At 38.2% G+C, this 24,111-nt stretch overlaps 1 protein-coding gene across 4 annotated transcripts in view; it reads left to right on the top strand.

Moving 5' to 3' along the window:
- The window catches only part of astn1 (astrotactin 1), a 356,183-nt gene that overhangs the window by 205,771 nt on the left and 126,301 nt on the right, over nt 1–24,111 (top strand). For all 4 annotated transcript variants that reach the window (XM_073874209.1, XM_073874213.1, XM_073874207.1 and 1 more), the window contains 2 exons: nt 15,369–15,470; nt 23,696–23,884. In XM_073874209.1, the coding sequence (XP_073730310.1) occupies nt 15,369–15,470; nt 23,696–23,884 (291 nt within the window). The remainder of the gene's footprint in view (nt 1–15,368; nt 15,471–23,695; nt 23,885–24,111) is intronic.

Raw genomic sequence — 24,111 nt, 5'->3', positions numbered from 1 at the left:
CTTTGCACAAATGCATAAAATGATCGTAATACCTTATTAAGATCCTCTGCTTCATACTTATCTGTCTCCATTTTTTTCTCTTTTAGCCAGTCTTTGAGAAGTTTTAATGCCCATTCTGTATTTTTTTGTGTGCTGGCTTCGTAGCTGTCATGCTCTATTTTGTCAAGTTCAGTCTCAGTAAGCTCTCTGTGTCTTGTTGTTGTTCGTTCTTCTATCCACTGTTTAAATGTTTTGTTTTTTCCGTACATGTTAAAATGAATGTCAAAATTTTCCATTCTTAATTGTGGTTGTCCAGTGTTTGTCACAAGATGGCGCCAGACAGTAATCTTTGTTGGCGAACTTGGCGCGGAGGGAAGTAGCACCGGCTATGCGTTATTATTTTGGAGCGGTTATTATTTGAAAAGAACGAACCTGCAAATGTCTCAACTGACCAATCAGAATCAAGTGTTCCAGAGAGCCGTGTAATAAGTAAGGGATAATCCACGGCTAGCCTTGCATTAAAGGATTTTAATGCACGCTGTAGAGGCGAAGAACCACCCCAAGACGAGGGTGGATGCCTCTACGTAGTGCATTAAAACCCTTTAATACATGGCTAGCCGTGGATAATCCCGCTTATACAACAGGTATTTGCCAAGTTAAAAACAAGTTAAAGCTGTAACTGATGTCAAGATTTTGAGATTTACTCTGACTCTCTTTTAAATGAGACATTGCGGGAGTTTTATTCGTTTTACGCAAATACAATGTTGCAAGTTTGATGTGTCTCAGATCAGGTATAGACAGCATTGCTTGACTTAAAGTCTTTATCACTTTTATGATGTTGTATTTTGTAATGTGACGGTTTATACCTGCTCTGAGACACATCAAGCTTGCAACACTGTATTCGCGTCCAGTGGCAGACTGAACAGTGGCATAAAACTCCCGCAATGTCTCTTTACTCGAAATCACAATTGTTCTGTCTTTGTAAAAAAATCACTGAAAGTGTTAACTGCCCATTTAGTTGTCTTTTTCGTATTGACTTCATCTTTGTCGTAGACTTTAAAGAAGAGACACACACAGGGAACTCGTGCACGCATCTCTCTCTCTCTCATCGATCTTATCTAGCTCTGCCGGTGTTAATTCTTTGTGCCCCTTTTTGCATTCAACGTCTTTTCAAAGTCTTCTTTTTTGTCTTGTGCTTGGCCCAATTTCTCAAAATTGCCATATTCACCATACAAATTAAACGATATGCAAAAATCATCCATTTAGCCTAACTAAATAAACTTTTTCATATGTGTCTCTCACTCTGTTTGCAAGTGTACCTGCGTTACCATGGTTACTAATGTTTATAGGAGTGGATTAATTTCTAACTGTAATCACACTGACTGGAACTACCTGTGCAATAAATGGTTTTAATGCACACCTTCCAGCCAATCAGAATTGAGTATTTAAACAGCTCGCAGTTTAATGTATGTTACTTTAACTTAACAAATTAAGTTAAACAATTTCAACTTGTTTTAAAAGTAATGTCAACTTATCACAAGCCAAAACTTAAAATAGTAAGCTGAACTGACTTGCATAACCAAGTTTTTGTAACTTCACACTGCATTATTTTACACAAGCTTACATTAAACACATTAACACGACTCAATAGGCTTATGCCCAGCTGCAATACTTCCTGAACTGCAGCCAGCTCCTTGTTTCCTGTCTGCCATTACTGGACAAACTGATTAATCCAGGTGTGCCTGACCTCAGTAGTCACAAACAAACTAATTAATTCAGGTGTGCCTGACCTCAGTAGTCACAACAACAATAATCAGACACACCTGGATTAGTCAGTTTGTCCAATAATGGAAGACAGGAAACAAGGAGCTGGCTGAAGTTCAGGAAGTAGTGCAGCTGGGCATAAAGCCTATTGCTTATAAATACTGCAAATGTTTATATGAATAGTATTATTTTAATAAAACATTTTAAAACACCTCTCAGTAAATAAATAAGCAAGTAAGTCTTCATAGCTTTCAAGGTTGGTTGCATGTTTGTTTATGCAGCCTTAGAATACACAACACGACTTTTGTTTATTCTTGTTAAGACATGAGGTCCTTTAGGATATTTTCTTCACACTGGAAAACCCTAGACTGCTATCTATACTTTATTAAGCCTGTCAGTAATTGGAATTGGAAGAGGAGGTCAGACCTTCAGGGCATCATTTTTGGTCAGTTTCCAAGCGAGAAGCATCAGCAGAGCTTTTTATCATACATTACCCTAGCTGCCTAATACTTGTGCGTTCTGCCACCATCTTGCATGCGCATAAATCATGATTTGGTTTTACCATAAATGTTGTCACATATTGTGCTGTGACATATGTGTCTTATGAGAAACAATATTTCTGCCTGTACCTATGTTCTTTAAAGGGGACATCAGAGATGTTCACAAGTCTCTGAGCTCGAGTCCGAGTCAAGTCTGAAGTCTTTGACCTCGAGTCCAAGTCAAGTCTGAAGTCTCTGGGCTCGAGTCCAAGTCAAGTCTCGTTGTAACAAATAAAACTCTAATAACAAATAAAGAAATTATAAACATTTATAAAAAAAACACACACATTGCACATTAAGTAAGGTCTAAAATTAGCATTAGGTACAGAAATTAAATTAAATGGATAATAACACTTTATTGTACAAATTAAATATTATTATTATTATTTTTGAGCAATAGAAGTGATTTTCTGTTGGTCTTGGGTTGTTTGATTAACATAAATGACACAGACTTAAGTAGGTTAATTGAGGTTACTGTCTCTTTATTAAGAACAAATAAGCCCAGACTGGTTTCTGACTGGTTTCTTAAGACATAAACAAAAACATTTTATTAGAAAAAGAATACTGTGAGATCATTTTGCGTGTATGTGCCTTGTCAAGAAAAGAAAGATTTTATGTTGGCTTAACTTTTGAAACACTTCTCTCTGTATGTGAACTACTGAGGGCACTAAACGCATGCTCAAACACAGGCAGAGGGCGAATTCCAAACAGCGCTTCAGGAAGAAGATGCAGCAGTCGTTCACATAAAAACGTTACGTTGTTTTTCATTGCTCTATTCAGCAAATGTATGTTAATGGACTACAGTATGACACAAAGTAGCGCAACTCTGGACCTGACTGGAGCTGGACCGGATACACTTAACCGCATGTGCGTACAGAAATCTGCTCATTTGAGCGTCTTTTTGCGGTTAAATTGTTTAACCATTTAAACAATTGCAAGCCTTAGAAACACGTTAATGACAAACTTACCCTATTTAAATTGCATATTAATCCGCAAATCGCATGCGAGCCGAACCGCAGATCCGTCACAGCACTACCCAAAGCTTCAGATGAATGCCACAGCAGCGGCTGCCTGCAGGTACAGTCATCATGTATGTTCGCGGCCGCGAGCGCGGAGCAGATACGTCACGTGTTATGTCGTGGGCAGGTTGTAGGTAACGGAGGGAGCTATGACAGCGAGCTCATCAGACGTTTCCTAAAAATAAATATTGTTCACGAGTCGCGCGGCTCGAGTCCGAGTCGAGTCTGAAGTCTTTGAGGGTCGAGTCTCAAGTCGAGTCTGAAGTCACTGTGTGTGCGACTTAAGTCGCACTCGAGTCCGAGTCTCAAACTCGAGTCCCCATCTCTGGGGGACATATAATGAAAATCTGACTTTTTCCATGTTTAAGTGCTATAATTGGGTCCACAGTGCTTCTTTCAACCTAGAAAAATGTAAAAAGATCAACCCAGTAACTTAGTTTTGATAAACTATTCTCTGCAAGCATGCGAAACAATAGGCCATTGGCTCCCCTTGTGATGTCAGAAAGGAATAATACCGCCCCTTTATCTGCACTATCGAATCATGGCACTGCCATTTAGTGCAGAGATCAAAGCATTTGCGTTTAAAACGACACACCCAAAAACGGCACTTTTTTGTCACACAAAAAGTGACAATTTTAACATGCTATAATAAATTACCATATGTTTTTTTAGCTAGAACTTCACATATGTACTCTGGGGACACCAAAGATTTATTTGACATCTTAAGACTTGTGAAATGTCTTATTAAAGGACAAGTTTGGTATTTTACACATAAAGCCCTGTTTTCAGATTGTTTATGATGAAATAGAACGTTTTTTTATTAGATATGCTGTGAGGTACGGTATTACTCCGCGCCGGGAACGTTGTTTGTATTCTTGCAATTGGCAAAGGTGGATTATCGCCACCAACTGGGCTGGAGTGTTTATTATTCAAGCTCTCAGTGGAAGAATGTACGGGTGTGAGGCGTTTGGAAAAATAGGTCCAGTTAAGTTTACAACGAATGCTAAAACAGCTGTTGGAAAGCATTTTTTGCAGCGATTTTTGTGTGGGCATATCGGTGAACACCCCTGACCACTCGGTGAGTTTCACATCTTTGTGGACGAGGGTTTGGTGCATTTTGGGAAGGATTGTTCCAGTGCACCTGTGCACCCATTGTGGAGGTGGGAGGTGAAACAACAGAAACCCGTAAATTCTCAGGGCAGCCGCATTTGTCGAAATTTCAATCAAAACCGTTCTATTTCATCATAAACAATCTGAAAACAGGGCTTTAAGTGTAAAATACAGAACTTGTCCTTTAACAAATGTAAAATACCAGTCCACCGTTACACTGCAGTCATCGAATGCCAAAGCAATATGATATCCTTCTCTAATTGTTCATTCCATTCAGAATTAATTGGAGGAAAAGAACAGCTTTGTCGTTTCCACACATCTCCACTGTAATTGAGGGAGCGTTTCTCACAGCCTGACTTTTTTACCTTTTAGGCCCCAGAAACGTTGTGTAGTTGCTAAGGAAATGTGACATTTCCCATCCCTCATACTCCACCAGCTTGTATTACAAACCAAGTTAAGCAGTTTCCCAGCATCAGTGATAATTACGATGTAATTATACAGCTGGAATCCAGTTGTGCATGAACATTGTAGAGAATTAAACAAACCTTTTCTGCTGCTAATTGGCTTTCCTAATTAATAAATAATCTTTTTGTCATTTCCGTGGATGAAGTTAAGCATGCGTCGAATAACAAATTACTGTAAGCTTATTTTGCTCACCATCATCTCTTGTGTACTTTTATCACTTCAGCCGAATACAAATAAAATAGTCGCATTAAAATAAAATTTTTGGGGGCACCCTTTCATGGTAATCACATTCAGGCTTTCATTTATTCGTGGACATTGATTAATTGCATAGAATTGCTGGAGTCATTTCCTGCTGTAAACGTCAATTAGTTAGCCCACAACATTAGATGTGATAATTAATACTGCGGGTGCCGCAGCATGGGTCCTGAAGCCTCGGAGGGCGGCCCTTCAGATGCCTGCAGCCGGCGCGATCACCCGCAGCTCCGGTGTCAACATGGGTCTGGAGATACTGCAATAATGAGTATGTTCAAGAAAGAGCGTATACAGTATGTGTTTCTGCATAGGTCTCTGTCTGGATAAAGACACCGACACCTGCGCTGTTGTCAAACACGGACTCTCTCCGTGGCTCTCGTTGATCGCTGACACGCGTCTGAGTGGCAGTGATTCATTCTGCGGCACACGGTTCCTCTCCCAAAGTCCCTCTCAATTAAAATGGCAGCATATGGTCCAGTGACCAGCAAAGCGCAGAGGCAGCTATCTGCTCAGATGTCTGGAGGATGTGATAGAGAGCCCCCACAGTATGGCTTGGAAAGTGTGTCACCTTGATCTTTTAAGAAGTGTCTCTTTTTCCGGTGTCTATATTTGAAACAGATGGATCCTCTTGATGGATAGGTTCCTGGTGGCCAAAGTGTTTACTGTGTTAATATGTTTGCATGGCTTTTTGACTCAGTTAGAGAATGCACCCAGATGTATGCGTCCTTCAAGATTGAGGGTCAAGAAATGTCAGTGAAACTATATTTGATTCTTGCATGTCACCATGTAGGTTTAATAAGCAATAAGATTTAACCACTTGAGCCATACAACCACATAAGTGTGACGGTAAACACTGCCACCCACAACATACGCTCACATATTTGTAATTTGAGAACAAGCGGTAACATCACCAGCTGCTTTTAGATGGATGTATAGGGTTATATAAGTTTGCAGTATAAGCACATTTTTAAGCAAATTTCTTTGTTCAGTCAAGAATTTTTATTTTTTTTGAGGAAAACATTCCAGGATTTTTCTCCCTATAGTGGACTCAACAGTTTACCGTTTTAATGCAGTTTAAAATTGCAGTTTCAATGCAGCTTTAAGGGGCTCTAAATTAGGGATGGGACGGTAAATGCCAATATACACTAATAATACCTGTCCGATAACGATTCTGAATTGCACAGATATTATGCACAGCTATTTCGTATACTACAGCTTTTGATCAGTAAGTCCTTATCAATCTGTAATCAATGTTAGTTTAAGTCATTTATAACATGCATTTGAAAAAGCAACACTCGTCAAACATTATCATTATAAATATCCTTTTTTTATCATGAAAATGCATGAAAGATTTGAAGAAAGGTTTGAAGAGCAGCAATAGAGGATATGCATTGACCGAGCACGGCCTACTGAGTGGCAAACGTTCAACAAAATGGCTGGTTTCATAGTGGCTGCGGCGAAAATGCCACTAAAACTAACTATTATCAGATAAAATTTTGACTTGATAGCAGAGGTGGACAATACTTAGTTACATTAGTTGCATTTTCCAAGCATCTGTGCTTTATGGTGTTTGTATTGGGAAAATTTTACTTTACTACGTTCTAAAGCATAGAATCATACTGTGCATTCTTTATTATTGCATATTAAAATTTATTTAATATCTAATTACATTGAAATTTGTGTACTTTTACTTGAGTAAAAGTACGTTAATGTACTTAAATATTAAATGTAAAACAAAAACTTGTATTTATGAAATGTAATAGAGTAAAACTTATGATAATATGCTTTGGAATGTGTTTTCCAAAGAAAAACACGGATAAAATACAAATTCTTGAAAAAATGATTTTAAGTAGAAAGTAAAACCTCTGCTTGATAGTGACCCTAGCAACTTCTCAACCCACCTGTGGTCTATGGACGTTGGCATGAACTGAGGCTATTAGTTCTCCTTTCTGTGTTTTTTGGCAGTCTGTAAAACGTTTGCTCCGAAATCTTGTTAAATCTGTTAGTACAGTCTATCGCACAACAGCTTTGTCCCATTAAGCTGCGTTTTCCATGTGTTTTCACTGATTCTACACTGTACACAAATGCTGCCACTCTGTCTTTTGCCACTAAGTGGGTGTAACCGCAGTCACTGTCGCCAAAGGTGATGTCACGTGCATACCCTCAATAAAAATATATGCTTAACACATTTCCTGGAGTTGCTTGTGTAATGGTTCCTCTTCTGTGGTGCATATTGAGTTTCTGCATGAGAGCGCCCTCTGGCTTTTTGATGTAGTGACACTTTGCCGTAATTCATTGAGAAGCATAGCAAGCATCTTCGGACGATTTATTGTTCCATCCCTAATCTAAATTATCCCAACCCCGGCATAACAGTCTTATCTAGCAAAAAATCATAATTTTTGTAAAAAAAAAAAACTTTTAAACCAAAACATATCATCTTGCACTGGCCTTGGATGAGTTAGCGTGACCTTACGTATTACGTAGTCACGTCGAAAGGTCACGTTTGCGAAACTACCGCTCCAGTGTTTACAAATGTGGAGAAAGAAGACTGTTCCGACGTTGTTGTGGATTGATACTAATTCATGTCTTTGTGTAAGTTTATTGTTTAAAATAATTCGCAAGTGTGCGTTTCACATATGTAACGTGTGACCTTTCGACCTAATTACATAATATGCAAGGTCACATGGCTAGTGCAAGACGAGAAGTTGTGGTTTAAAAGTATTTAAATAAAATAATTTTTTATATTATTTTTTGGCGAAAATGCCAATTGTTTAGAGCCCTTTAAGGCTGCATTTATACTGTGAAGAGTCATGGTCCACTTAAGCCCTGTATATGGAAAAAAATCCTGGAAAGTTCTCCTGAAAAACTTAATTTATTTTCGACTGAAGAAAGACATAGGGCTCTATCATACACCCTGCGCAATGCGGCGCAATGTAGCGCAATGTGCAACGCAAGTGTCTTTTGCTAGTTTATCATTTTCACGTTTAGCGCCACGTTGTTTAAATAGCCAATGCATTTGCGCCCAATTTTGCGCCCATGGGCGTTCTGGTCTGAAAACGAGGTGTGTTCAGGCACATTTTTGTCGCATTTCTATTTTTAGGCAACTAAAATAGACTACGCCATTGACCAACAAAAACCTGGTCTAAAGTCTAAAGTCAGTAGCGCAATATGTTCTTTGTTATTTAAAGAGCACGTTAGCAATATGCACCTACAAACGGGATGACAACGCGAGTTTGCTTATCACACACATGAATGCGCAGCAGCACAAAAACGCTTTTAAATATGAAAGATTAAATGACTGAAATGTAAAAAGATTATTATTGAGTCTCTTGGACATAAGTGAAGATCAATTATGAGACGTTAGAAGGCGTAAAGAGCTGCTTCACCTGTAGCCTGGTAAGTAAATAAATGCTTTGCTTTAAACAAATGCATCTATTTTTAAATGTTTTTTAAATGCTACCCTACAGATTTATTGTATATGATGACTCTGTACTTGTGGATATGGTGAGATGAGAACCTTTTTTAAGTAATGCTTAAAAAAAAAAAACATGCCGCTGTCCGAGTTCTGAAACGCTTCGGCTCTCCGCACGTTTGTAAATTCTTTATCTCTTGTTTGTATTTTTAGAGTACAAACCGTTTCTTGCATATTTGCAAATTATTTGATGAGATTACAATGATTATGTAGGATATAAATACATTTACAGCGATTAAAAGCCTGCTGTTTTTACTTCTATGACTGAAAGAAAACGGCTTTTAAAAGTTTTAATCCAAAAAATTAATATTTCAATAAAAATGAAAACAACACATTTTTTAACATTATTCTTAAACTGTTGGTCTTCTTCCTCCGCTTAGTTTTTCACTTCACAAAGTCCGTCATCTAAATAGGGATTAGACATAGCACCAACGCAACTGGCTTTTAAAGGGGATGAGAGATAAGACTCTCATTTGTTTATTGCACTTTACACCCAAAACACACACATTACTACAAGAATAGGAACAATCTTTTCGACCGTGCGCTCGGTGCACAAACCATTTTTCCCGTCGTTAAAGACACACTATGCAGTTATTTTACCTTAATATAACAGCTTCAAAGTTATTTTGGTGGTAAACAAATTTATAGTAAGGTGAATCATCCTCCTGTTGAAGCTTGGGGAGGACGCCGCTACCAAAACCCTGACAAATCTCGCGAGAATCACGACTTGCTTTACGGCAATGACGTCACACACGTTAGGCTTGTTCGACTTCATGTGGCGCTGCAAGAACCGACCGCCGGATGACGTCAAAGTACCGCGAGAATGATCCGAGACGGCACTTTGACGTAATCCGGCTGTCGGTTCTTGCAGCGCCGCATGAAGTCGATCAAGCGTAGAACAACAACTGCATGTGCAAATTTGAGACGTGAGGCTAAACGATTTAAATGTTAAGAAAGCGTGTTTGGAAGTGAGTAGGAAAAGGAAAAGAGAATCTGACCGCGTTAGGAACCAGACAAGAGTCCCACTCGGTCAGGTTTTTACTCGTTGGCGTGAGCTAAAAGACAGCACTGGAGGGATGCTGATCTGGCGATCTTGTTGATGGACTAGTAAGTAAATCTCTTATTTGTAAACTTGTTTGCTGTCTGTGTTGTATGTTGTTGCCCTTGCTTGTAGTATGTCATGCGATTATCATGACAACAGTTGTCAATATCTCACATTATTATCAGGATATAAATAAGCCTAGAGGTTGTAAATAGTGTAAACATGCACAATTTGCAAACTATTATGATAAATAGCAATAATCATGTATAGTGACATTATAACGAACAATGTTATGAGATAATGCAACGTACACAATTAACTTTGTCATGGCATTTTGTAATGTTTACAGTGATTTAGCCGCAATCATGTAAAAACATTATAAGCTAGCAAACGCGGTACTTTATTATTATTTATACCATGGTCTGTTTAAATACTCAATTCTGATTGGCTGGAAGGTGTGCATTTAAACTATTTAATGCACAGGTAGTTCCAGTCAGTTTAATTACAGTTAGAAATAATCTGCTACTATAAACATTGGTAACCATAGTAACACAGTTACACTTGCAGAGAGAGCGAGCGAGACATAAGTGCGTCTCTCTTTAAAGTGCGCAGGTTTTATTTCAGCACTACTTTATTTAAAGCGGATGGAGTGCGAGCCTTAACTTAAGAAAATGACCATCATTTTTACCCGTCTGTTAAAAAATGTACACTGTAAACATTCATTACAGCTTTAACTTGGCAAATAACCAAGTCGGGTGGTTCTTCGCCTCTACGTCGTGCATTAAAACCCTTTAATGCATGGCTAGCCGTGGATTATCCCTTACATGCACTCTACACTTGGAATAAACTTCTTATTATCCTATTACCATCATCTGTAGTTTAGTAGACTATGCAGTAGCCTAATATTTGTATGAAATTGTGAAACCTGGTCATTATCTTTGGAGTACTAGAGTAGGAAATTACGACAGTTGCAAGTATTCTCCAGCGACTCTAGGGGTCGCTGTTTGACAAAAACGCTGAATTGCATAGAGCGGCTTTAAATTAGCAAAAGTGGCATCGGACACGCCCATTTAGACCGTGCGCCATGCGGTTTAGACAATGCGCTTAGATTGTTAAAATAAGGCCCATAAACATTTTTGACGACATGGGGGTGAGTACATTATCTGGATTTTTTATGAAAGTGGAGTAATCTTTAAAAAACAAAATATTTGGCAACTTTTACCTTAAAAACATTATTTTTTTATCTGGATCTAACCATTACCATTTGCAGGTCAACTCTATTGGGGCCCTTAGATGTTCCAGGTTCACCTCGGGTGGTTTTCTCTGTGCTCTTGCTTCTGGTCCTCTTCAGTCACTTTTATCACCTCCCTCACCTATAGCACTCTTTTGCTTTGGTTGCTTCTCTGGTGGCTCTTTCCATTCTTTAAATAGGTTGTTGTGGTTATCAGGATGGTAGATTTCATAGGTCATGGCCCCCATCTTTCTCTCCATGTTGTGCAGTCCTTGCCATTTGGTCAGCAGCTTATTGGTTGATGTGCAAAGTAGTAGCAAGACCTTCTGCCCTGTCGTACCATGTTTTCTGAGCTTTTTGTGCCTCTCCTAGGTTCTCTCTCGCTTGTTCTTTTAAATAAAGCCAGTTCATGAATTACGACACAAAATACATCTTATTGTTATTTATGTGAACCTAAATTAGTTTTGCAGTGTAGTCTTATCAGTTTGCAGAATATTTACATCTTTACCAATAGCCATGTTTTTGACAAGACCATTGCAGCTTGACTTAAGTTTCAAAGCTCTTTCCTTTCCACTGTAGTCATCAATTCCTCCGCTCATCCGAGAGTGAAATGAAGCACGAGGTACAGTTGGTAATGGGGTTTCATGAGCCATACGATGGCTGCCACCAATGGTTTTCGCTATAAATCACCCAGCGATGAGATTTTAAATAGGAGGATTTGGCCACACCATAGTGAGTTGTGCGATGCCCCACTGTTCAAGGCATTGAAAGCATGCAGTATGATAGCTTTCTCTCATCTTCTAATACTGTATATGTCTGACGGGGTGCGCATGAGTGCTTGTATAGTTTTTCAGTTCTTGGAAGCGGATGTATACGGTTTTCTGTTTATTTAAGTGTTGTTTGTTGTATCCACTTTGATATTCAGAGCATAGCGTGGTTGTGGATTGTGTGCCCGCACACTTGATCGTTCCCCGCTAATGATGCCACCACCCAAAGGCACACAGAGGAATGACAGCGACGGCTCCAGCCTCTGAACTTGTGTTTGTGATGTGAAGTTCAGTTATATTAATCATTCTGTCAGACAATGAGAGCAAGGCACCCATGGGGTAAAGAGAAGACATGGTCCTCTGAAGCAGAGTTTTAAAGGAGCCAAAAGAAAGAGCGGAGCTTGTTATTGTTTGTCTGAGCTCCTCTCCGCAGAGATGGTTATGAATGGGGAACTGCGTAAGCAGCGCGTTTAGAAGCTTATTCATCACGTTTGTGCCGGTGTCAGAAAGCTCTTTGCCCTAGAGAACGGAGAAGTGCGTAGATTTCGAGGTGTTGTGTGCTTTACACAAATCGAGCACTTTGTTCAACATTGCTGACAGGGGTTTAATTGTTGGTCTAAGTAAATCACAGTTTAGGGTCTTGTGCCCAGTGTGTCATGTATGTAAGATGGCTTGTCAAGGTAAATGCATTCAACTTAACAATGCACCTCGAAATCCCAGCATTAATCGCACGGTTTTATTTTTCACTATTCCTGCACTGTAAAAATTAGCTATAATTATGCAGCTGGTTGCCAGTAACTTTCTGTAGAAGATAAAGACTGAAAATGTTTCATTTTCATTTAACTTCGAACAAACTGTTGCCAGTAAATAACATAAATGTAAAATCTACAGTAAGTTACTGACAGCTAGTTGCCAGTAATACCCAGTAATACTGTAATTTCTACAGATTTTTTTACAGTGTGTGTAAACTGTGTAAACAGACTCCCTCTTGGCAATGTTATCTACCTGTATAAATAATTGTGTGGAGGATTGTGTGTAGGACTATTATATTAATAGCTCTGTGAAGTAGGTGTGTGTCACATTGTATCTAAAATGTACATTAGCATTAGCACCTGAGTTGGAGAGCAATATAATTTAAAGTTATTTTTGAAAATAACATTATTTTGTGTATTTGGTGTAATACAAGGCTTAAAGGGATAGTTCACCCAAAAAAAAATAATGTCATTAATGACTCACCCTCATGTCGTTCCAAACTCGTAAGATCTCCGTTCATCTTCAGAACACAGTTTAAGATGTTTTATATTTAATCCAAGAGCTTGTTGACCCTTCATTGAAAGTCTATGTGCGGTGTGCTGTCCATGTCCAGAAAGGTAGTGGAGACATCATCGGAGTGGTCCATGTGACATCGGTGGGTCAGTTGGAATGTGTTGAAGCATCGAAAATACATTTTGGTCCAAAAATAACAAAAATTATGACTTTTCAGCATTGTTTTCTCTTGCGTCTGTTGTGAAGCGCATGCGCAAGACTAAAGTCACGTGACTACAGACATGTTTGCAAACTGTTTTTTTTACTCCCTCAGACTGTAAACGAAGGGCGCAAAAAAAACAGCTGGGGCGCACCAGATAACACGTCAGCCATGTCGTACGTCATCCGCGTCACTGCAGTCACGTGACTTTAGTCTTGCGCATGCGCTTCACAACAGACGCAAGAGAAGACAATGCTGAATAATTCGTAATTTTTGTTCTTTTTGGACCAAAGTCTATTTTCGATGCTTCAACACATTCTCACTGACCCACTGATGTCACATGGACTACTTTGATTATGCTTTTATTACCTTTCTGGACATGGACAGTATACCGTACATAGATTTTCAATGAAGGGTCAGCAAGCTCTCAGACTAAATCTAAAACATTCTAAACTGTGTTCTGAAGATGAACAAAGGTCTTTTTAGTTTAGAACGACATGAGGGTGAGTCATTAATGACATTATTTTCATTTTTCTGTGAACTATCCCTTTAAGGTATTCCAAATATTGTACATAATTCTTGCTCCTCTATGCACCTCCTATCTAAAACGCAATGATTTTCACAAAGCTCTGTGTGCTGTCCAGTGGGTTGTGATTGGCTCTGTGTGACGGAAATGTTACGCCCCTTACCATATTTGGAATATCAGCTCTTAAAGCACAGCACCTCCACGACATGGCAGCGGTCGTAGCAGTAATAGATAGAGAATCAAAAGTTATGCATTTTTTCTTTGCGTATAAATTTGGGGCGGTGTTATGCAAATCTTCCCACACAGTGACATAGATATATGGGGGTGCGTTTGAATGAGTCATTTTAGGAAGGCATGAATAAGCCTTCACACTGATCTCTTTGGGTTTGAGACTTTAATCTTTGCAACCTTATGGGTCTTTTATATGCACAAACAGCTTTTAACACTCAATAGACAAAAGGAAAATATGAAATTGCATCATGTGAGCCCTTTAATACCACACCAGCATGTTTCAGACTGATAAGACTGGCTCTGTGAAATCATCCAGATGTGTTGTATATGGTATAAGGTGGGGTTAAAGTGATACATGATTTTGTACAGCCTGGATGCCGCGGTGTGGCTGACGGTTGCTTTAGGAGATAAAATGATTGATTACTCTATACCCACTCAGCATATGGCGCTATGTTAGATTTTAGCTCACAGGGTAACCATGGGTAAAATAGCGATGTCTCATATGTTAAAGAGTCTTGGGTGATAGATGAAGAATGTCTCAGTGGATTCCATTTACACAAATCTGAAGAGTTTCTATGGATTTTTTAATAATGTATAATATGATTTTCTAAGAATTACAGTAATCTTTACATGATACCATCAATGTTAATGTTGTATGTTAAAGGAGTTTGCCCAGCAATTGCAATTCATATTCATTTATTTATTTAATTAATTTATCAAATGTAGTGTATCTAAATGTATTGAAACTTTGTGTTGCACTTTGTGTTATCATATTATTTTTTTTTTCACTTCGGATAGAAGCATTTGTGAGCCTACAGTAAATGTGAATGCAAATGTCCATAGTTATTCTTTTAAAGCTGTATGACTCTTTTCTGGGGAACACAAAATAAAATGTTAGACAGATTCATAGAGACTAACAGTCTCACTCCTTTTCACTTTTATTGTATGCAAAAAAAAAAAAAAAAAAAAAAAATAGACAGCATGAATATTATTTAAAAATAGTGAAAGTCATATGGTATTGGAATGCCTCGAGGTGAGTAAATAATGACAGCCTTTTATTTCTGGGTGAACTGGACCTTTAAGGTAATTTATCAAGTGTGATTTATAGCCACCATGTAAAAATATATCAAAAATCCTGTTGTGTTTTTTTTCTGTTTCAAGCTGGTGGTTTCATTTTCTGAAATGGGTTTATTTAAAAAAAAAAAATCAGCTCATTTCATTATTTGTAGTCCATATACTGTGATTTATAAGCAACAGCAGATCATGGTACATTACATTTTGCAGTCATGCATTCAGGATGAACAGAATGAACCTAATTGAGCAAGGTTACGATTAACAAACAGCTTGGAAAAATCATTTCATACTGGGATTGTAAGTGTATTAAAGGATTCTGGGTATCACCTGTCACTATAGCATGAAGAAGCACTGATGCACGCTGCTGCTGTTGGTAACTCATATATTACATATTTAATGTAACTTGTACTCATTCTTTGTATTTATCCGGTATGGTAAACTACAGCGAGGTCACTGGCTACCCCTTGGTTCAGCACTGGAAACTGCGGTCTGTTATGTACCATGTGAAGCTTAACCAGTGGACCCTTTCTCAAGGTAAATCAGTGTCACACTTTACTCTTCTTATCAATCAAGCGTTTATGATGGTGGTTTGGCTGAGGTCGCAGGCTAGCTGGCTGGACTACCCATTCTTTTGGTCTGGTGGATTAAAGCAATGTCATGCAAAGCTCTCCATCTCTAAATTAGTTCTGATAGAGAGGTAGTGAAGAAAAACTTGATACCATTAAATATGGCTGCCTGATGTGAAAGAAGTGCTTCTGAGAGCTTTGTTAATCTGTGTGTGTGTTTTTAAGCAACTTCAATTTTGTCCCAAGCATGTTGAAGTGTGTTGTTTTTGTGGTAAAATTATATTGTTGTTAAATCCTTAGACTTCTAGCTAGCACTTTTACATACAGGGTTCCCACGGGTCCTTGAAATCCTTGAGTTTGTAAATCTGGGGGGGAAATTCAAGGCCCTGGGAAGTTTTTGAAAACACATAGATACAGTTCATTGAAAGTGCTTGAATCTATTTTATGCAAGAAGTTTTCTGGATTTTATTCCCTGTGTAGTGTAGGATAATATCATAAAAATTCTAGACTTTTTAAGCACACATGCTAAACTGTTCGCTTTAAATGCTTATATCTTCTGTATGCGAATGTTGATTCATACCAAAATGCTTTTTTGCATATTTGTCAGGCACGTGCAGGGGGGGGGGCGGTGGGTGCCCAAGCACCTGCCCCTTTACCCCTGGATGACCAAAGTGCCCTTTTTGTCAAGGCATTTTTTTTTTTGTAATTAAATGCCCTTTTGTGAAGGCCTGCCCAATCTAACTATTAGTAAAATTAATAAAAAATAATTTAGACGCAAATAAAATTAGTCACATGATGGCGTATTGACCTTTCATTGGACAATCTCTTTAGGGACGATCACTAGCTAGCTCACAGAGCCAGGCACGTGCAGAGGGGGGGGCGGTGGGTGCCCAAGCACCTGCCCCTTTACCCCTGGATGACCAAAGTGCCCTTTTTGTCAAGGCATTTTTTTGTAATTAAATGCCCTTTTGTGAAGGCCTGCCCAATCTAACTATTAGTAAAATTAATAAAAAATAATTTAGACGCAAATAAAATTAGTCACATGATGACGTATTGACCTTTCATTGGACAATCTCTTTAGGGACGATCACTAGCTAGCTCACAGCGCTAACAGCGCCCACACGAGCACGACACGGTGCGCAGTAGAGGGAGGATCCCCCTCGAGCCGGCATTGAACCGAAGCGATGCTTGTTATATTGTTATTATTTTACAAGAACAACGTGAGGAGAGCATGCACAGCTTTTGTTTATTGCTGTCTGTGTGTATTAACATCTCTAGAACGTTAGATGCAAACAGGGCTCTCAAGTCTCACGCATTCGGCGGGAGACACATGCATTTCAGCCAGTTTACTCGCCACACCTTGCATTTCTCACGCTGAAAAGAAAACATTCTTCCCATATAAAAACAATGGATGAAGCAAAGGCAGGGACGTTCTCTGCCGGGAGTTCATACAGGTAGCTGTCTCGAGTTTTTAGGTGTGCTCAACTTCACGCAGCAATGCAAGAACCGAAACGCACATGACATCAAAGTACCGCAAGAAATATTCGGGAAATCATACGGAGGAGTTTGATTTCAAATTGCTCTCGAGCTGTTCTAATGTCATCCACCTGTCACGCGGAGGTTGTTGGAAGAGCAAGATCCGATTAATACGGTAAAAAACTCGTTTAATTTTTGTATCATATTGAATTTACGATTGGACTCGCCTTTGATAAAAGACAATGTGAGCTGATGTTGGGTAATATAGCTATACTCGTGCTAAATTATTAACTCAGTCAAAAACTCTCCAGCTTTGCAACCAGTTTTAGTTTACCTGAAAATAAAGAAAGTACTAGAGGCTTCATGAAATGAATGAAAGGAGAGATGAATGTCATTATTTTATTGCCCTGTCATCAAGGCATCAAAGTGTGCAAAAACACAACACAAACACGATTCAAAACTAAAATATGTAGGCTACTCTCTTTGTATACAAATTTCGAACAAGATTAGAATAGAATTATATTTTAAATATGACAACAAAAACACAAGCCTGTAAACGTAATAATATCTTAATGTCACAATGCAATAATATCATATAATTTTAAAACTGCATACTGTTCACACACACAAACACAAAATGAAATGCACTGTAAGTCGTTTTGGATAAAAGTGGCTGCCAAATGCATAAATATATAGATATAAAACTCAGTCTATATAGATTTTTCTGTCTTACTCTATTTGCAAGGAAAATAAAGAAAAACGTTAGACTTAAAATCATCTTTCTATTCTGTATTATTTTATTATTTGTTTCAGTTGTGTGCTTGCGTATCAGCGAGCAAAGTGCCCTTTTTATTCTTTGAGCACCTGCCCCTCCAATAGTCTCTGCACGGCCCTGATATTTGTGTTTGACACATGAAAACGTATCGGGTAATGTATGTAACTGTTGTTCTCTGAGAAGGGAACGAGACGCTGCGTCTCCCTTGCCATACTTCCTGCATCCCTGTAACGCTGTCTTTGGCAATATTTCAGATAGCGATATACTTCCTGGCTCCCACGTCCCACGTCTTTGTTGTTAATTCTCACCATTGGTTGAATTTGATATATACATTCATACGCATTTACCCCTGGAGGCGTCCCCAAAGTGTCACCGTAGTGACGCAGTGCAAGTTCCCTCAAAAGGGAACTGTAACAATGTATCTTAAAAGGTAACACAATGTAACCTTGCTCTCACTTGAAATGTGTCCCCACATTTAGTCCTCGAATTTGAGGGCTTTGGACCTGGAAAGTCCTTGAAAGGTCCTTGAATTTGAAGTTAACTAAGGTTTGGGAACCCTGTACATATCAAAATGGCATTATAGGAGACCGATTTGATTTCCATCTTTCCTCCATTATGTGTTCCTATTTGTACTCCACTGTCCTGTCCAAAAAAATGCAAATCATTTTCAGAATAACTTAAGGAACAAAAAAGAGCAAGCCTAAATTATGGATGAACTGACAGTGCTTTTTGGTGCTTTACTTGTCTGTTAGCCACGTATTTGCAATTTGAGCGCGTTTGCTTCAATGAATGTCGTATATTTAATGAGTAAATGTCGGTTCCCAATTGCAGTTCTTAATGTAATTCTCACTATTAATAAATGGTCAGAATGGCCTTTAAATCTTTATATTTTGATTTCCTTGCTTTTTTTTTCTTGCACTCATTCATCTCATCTCATAAAAATAAAAATTCTTTATATTTTATCTGAATGAGAAGTTAAAGTTTGTACATTTTCAAGTCACATGTTCATGTTTTACCATCTTTCCTGTCTTTCATGCATCTTGTCATTTGAGGTCAAAAACAGACATAGACGTGAGATCAAGTGATGTCATACAAATAATTTATAGTAAAAATTAAAGCCTTGCTGTAACTGTTGCTCAAATTCAATGAAAATGCCAAATCCAGTGTTCAAAATAACCACTCACCAAGTGCCAAATGTAAAAAGTGTCCTTTGCAGACTGCATGTACATTATTTTGGCATTGATAATGTCACTTCTAAATTTAGCATTAGAAATGTATCTGTAGGATCCCTAAAGTTTGTTAAGAACTTCTTTTCTAACAAAGAAAGGTTTGTTTAATCTCGGAGTGGCAAAGTAACCCTGACTTGTTTCCAAGGGGAAAAAATAATGAAGTATTTAAATAGTTTCATTAAAAAACTTTGCACCTAATAGTTCATACTTCAGAGGTACATAGTGGTTACCAAAAGAAGGTTATTAGTACATCAAAGATACATATTAGTATCTCAAAGGTACATACTGTACAGTACAAGTACCAAATAAACACTCATATCTGTACCTAATGGAACAGATTAGGATCTTTTTAAAGGGTATTGCCCCAGTGATAGCTGGGATACATATTTGACCTTTTTTTCAGTGTGAAAACACAAATTTATTAAGTTTAAAATACACTGTAAAAAGTAAAAGTTGAATCTACTTTAAATATTTAAAAATTACTGGTAATACTTAAAAGGGTGAATTTTTAAGGTAAACTTACAATTTTCACTTAAAGTAAGAAATTTTAAGTTGAGCATTTATTTTAACTTTTACTATTTTTAATGTTAAATAAGGGGGGGGGGTGATAAGTATTTGACACATCAGCATTTTTATCAGTAAGGGGATTTCTAGGTGGGCTATTGACACAAATTTCCACCGGATGTGGCCATCGAGCCAAGTGTTGAGTTCATACAAAAAAAAAACTGAACATTTAAGTAAACAAGTTGAGTCATAATAAATAAAGTGAAATGACACAGGGAATAAGTATTGAACAAACTTTATTTAATACTTTGTAGAAAAGCTTTTGTTGGTGATTACAGCTTCTAGACGCCTCTTGTATTGAGAGACCAGTCGTCTGCATTGCTCAGGAGTGATTCTGGCCCATTCTTCCACACAAAGTCTTTAAATCTTGAAGGTTACTTTCTCAATACTTATTGCCTGTGTCATTTCACTTTATTTATTATGACGCAACTTGTATATTTGTATGAATTCAATATTTGGCTTGATAGCTACATCTGGTGGAAATTTAGTGTCAATAGCCCACTTAGAAATCCCCTTACTGATAAAAATGCTGAAGTGTCAAATACTTATTTTCCTCGCTGTAGGTTTTTGGGCAGTTTAGGTGAGACACAAGGGGTGTTTTTGTTCCATAGATGTTCTGGAGAATTTATCTTTTTAATAATACTATTTTTGATAATATGCTTTGCCACCTTGCACAACACTGAGTTTTGTTGCCTAGCAAATATTTCAAAGGTCTTGTGTGCTTGCAAACATCTTTATATTTAATAGTAACTGTGGGGGCAATTTTAATACCATGACTAAAAGCATGCACTTAATTTTAGGATGGATATTCTGTGTTGGTTTGAAAAAGGTCAAACATCAGCCTACACAAAATGTCTTTGCATGGCCTGTTGTTGTTTACCCTTTTCTCATTTTCCAAAATAACTTAATTTTACGAAGAGCACTGACAGATAATGTTTTCTCTTGCAACATGCTTTGTTATTCTAAATTATGCAGTGATGTACCCACCTTATTTTCGAAGGTGGAAGTACGTGATTTGACGTATTTCCTTTTGTTGTGCGAGGAAAAATAAGTATTTAAACACCCTGCTTTTTTGCAAGTTCTCCCACTTAGAGGGGTCTGAAATTGTCATCGTAGGTGCATGTCCACTGTGAGAGACATAATCTAAAAAAAATCCAGAAAATCACAATGTATGATTTTTTAAACTATTTATTTGTATGATACAGCTGCAAATAAGTATTTGAACACCTGAGAAAGTCAAGGTTAATATTTAGTACAGTAGCCTTTGTTTGCAATTACAGAGTTCAAACGTTTCCTGTAGTGTTTCATCAGGTTTGCACACACTGCAGAAGGGATTTTGGCCCACTCCTCCACACAGATCTTCTCTAGATCAGTCAGGTTTCTGGCCTGCCGCTGAGAAACACAGAGTTTGAGCTCCCTCCAAAGATTCTCTATTGGGTTTAGATCTGGAGACTGGCTAGGCCACGCCAGAACCTTGATATGCTTCTTACAGAGCCACTGGTTATCCTGGCTGTGTGCTTCGGGTCATTGTCATGTTGGAAGACCCAGCCTCGACCCATCTTCAATGCTCTAACTGAGGGAAAAAGGTTGTTTCCCAAAATCTCGCAATACATGGCCCCGGTCATCATCTCCTTAATACAGTGCAGTCACCCTGTCCCATGTGCAGAAAAACACCCCTAAAGCATGATGCTACCATCCCACTGCTTCACAGTAGGGATGGTGTTCTTGGGATGGTACTCATCATTCTTCTTCCTCCAAACACGTTTAGTGGATTTATGAACAAAAAGTTAAATTTTGGTCTCATCTGACCACATGACTTTCTCCCACGACTTCTCCGGATCATCCAAATGGTCATTGGCAAACTTAAGACGGGCCTGGACATGTGCTGGTTTAAGCAGGGGAACTTTCCGTGCCATGCATGATTTCAAACCATGACGTCTTAGTGTATTACCAACAGTAAACTTGGAAACGGTGGTCCCAGCTTTTTTCAGGTCATTGACCAGCTCCTCCCGTGTAGTTCTGGGCTGATTTCTCACCTTTCTTAGAATCATGGAGACCCCACGAGGTGAGATCTTGCATGGAGCCCCAGTCCGAAGGAGATTGACAGTCATGTTTAGCTTCTTACATTTTCTAATGATTGCTCCAACAGTGGACCTTTTTTCATCAAGCTGTTTGGCAATTTCCCTGTAGCCCTTTCCAGCCTTGTGGAGGTGTACAATTTTGTCTCTAGTGTCTTTGGACAGCTCTTTGGTCTTGGCCATGTTAGTAGTTGGATTCTAACTGATTGTATTGGGTGGACAGGTGTCTTTATGCAGCTAACACATCAAACAGGTGCATCTAATTTAGGATAATAAATGGAGTGGAGGTGGATATTTTAAAGGCAGACTAAAAGGTCTTTGAGGGTCAGAATTCTCGCTGGTAGACATGTGTTTAAATACTAATTTGCAGCTGTATCATACAAATAAATAGTTAAAAAATTCGTATATTGTGATTTCTGGATTTTTTTGAGATTATGTCTCTCACAGTGGACGTGCACCTACGATGACAATTTCAGACCCCTCCATGATTTCTAAGTGGGAGAACTTGCAAAATAGCAGGGTGTTCAAATACTTAATTGTTTTGTGTTGTTGTTCGGAGTTGACAGGTCTTTGATGCGCAACCATGAAAGCACAGAGGCATACCAATACCTGTACAGTGGGAAAGTCACTCAGGTTTTTGTATCTGAAAAGACCAAGAATTTGTGTTTTTACATATTCATGCTTATGTTTAAAATGTTTAAAATAGCAGTCAATTAATATATTTTTGTTTGTGTTTCGATAGCGACACCTCAAGCTCTGTGGCCCTTCCTCCTGACAGTCAGCAGGAGTTTCTTTCTCATTCAACACATTATAGGGCTTTTCACACCTGAAATTGTTAACCCTGGGTTATTCTAAACCCAGGGTTAACGGAATCCTGGGTTATTTTTTTCATGTTTCACACTGTTCAAACTTAACCAGGGGTTAAGAGATAACCCTGGGTATTCATAATTTGACGTTTCACACTGTGCATTCCTAAACCCTGGGTCAGGAGTCTCCAACCCAGTTTCAACACACCTGTCTGTAATTATCAAGCCTTGATTAGCTACTTCAACTGTGTTTAATTCGAATCATAACATTCTAACCCTGCTTCGTTTCACACTGCATGCGTTTGGCACCACAATGCAGGGTTAACACCACAAATGCGGTGCTAACCCTGCTCCAGAGCAGGGTTTCATAACCCTGGGTAAAAAGCGGTGCTAACACCGCTTTCAAATTACAGGTGTGAAACGCTCCTTAACCCAGGGTTAAAAGCAGGGTTTAGAATGAAGATAACCCAGGGTTAAGCGCAGTGTGAAAACCCCTTATGTGTCATTTAAACAAACCATATTAAACATATTAATTAGATTATAGTAATATTTATGTTATGCGTTAAATATGCATGAATGTGTTATGTTACATAGCCTCTTACGCACTCATTTAGAAAAAATATTTCCTTTTTCAATTAAAAGAACATTTAGAACTATATAAACATTTACTAATAAGCAGTTTATCTTATATATATTAAGTACTGTAATCTGTTTTGAAAAAAAATGTAGTAATATATAATAGCAATTAAATAAACCAGCTAAATCAGCATATTTTATCTGCATATAATTATTTTTTATAATTATTTTTTTATGTATTTATTGTTTACTCTCAGACTGTTTCTATGAAAGTTTTTACTGGATGGATGTGTGGATACAGATCATGGGTGCAATGTTTATTTATTTATTTATTTTTTGCTGCATTTGTACCTATTATGGCAACCCCTAACTGCATAAATCTTGCCGATCTTTCTGGATTTCATAATAAACATTAACTAGCCAGTTAAAACGGCACGCCCCGTCACTCGCAATCATCAACCACAGTATAGCTGCACTGAACATGATCATTTTGATAATAAAGCTCTTCACATCTCAACATCTTTTGAATCTTTTCTCTTCTGTTTGGTCAATTATGCTGATTTCCACCTTTTTACTGAGTCGTGAAATGGGATGTAAAATTTTATGCGATACTCTAAAACCTCCTACCTTTGCGAATCTAAATGACTTCTCCTTCCCTCTCCTTATCTTTCTTTACTTTTCCTTTTCAGTCTTTAGTTCAGCCGTTCACTCGCTTGATGGGGCCACGCAGCGCAGTGACTTTGTGTCCATCCTAAAAGAATTTGGCAACCATTTCATCCAGGAAGCAGTGTACGGATTTGAGGAGTCCTGCACCATATGGTACCCCAATAAGCAAGTTCAACGCCAGCTGTGGTTGGAATACCAGGATATCAGCAAAGGTAAGCTTAAAGTGTGACCCTGTCTGTGAAATCCAGGCTAAAGTGTCATAATCTAATAATGAGATTATGTTTGATTTCAATCATTGATTTCACATTAATTTCAATCTTTGACATGGCCTTACTAGGTCAATGTTGAAGATATCAAGGTTATATTTTCACAGAATAATCTTTACTTTAAGTAGGATGATTTTATGTAGAAATCAGTCAATCACACAATAAATGACTTT

The sequence above is a fragment of the Misgurnus anguillicaudatus genome, chromosome 2, assembly GCF_027580225.2.
Source record: "Misgurnus anguillicaudatus chromosome 2, ASM2758022v2, whole genome shotgun sequence".
Taxonomy (NCBI): Eukaryota; Metazoa; Chordata; class Actinopteri; order Cypriniformes; family Cobitidae; genus Misgurnus; species Misgurnus anguillicaudatus.
Note: the sequence above shows the minus strand (reverse complement) of the source record. Positions and strands in the feature narration are given on the sequence as shown.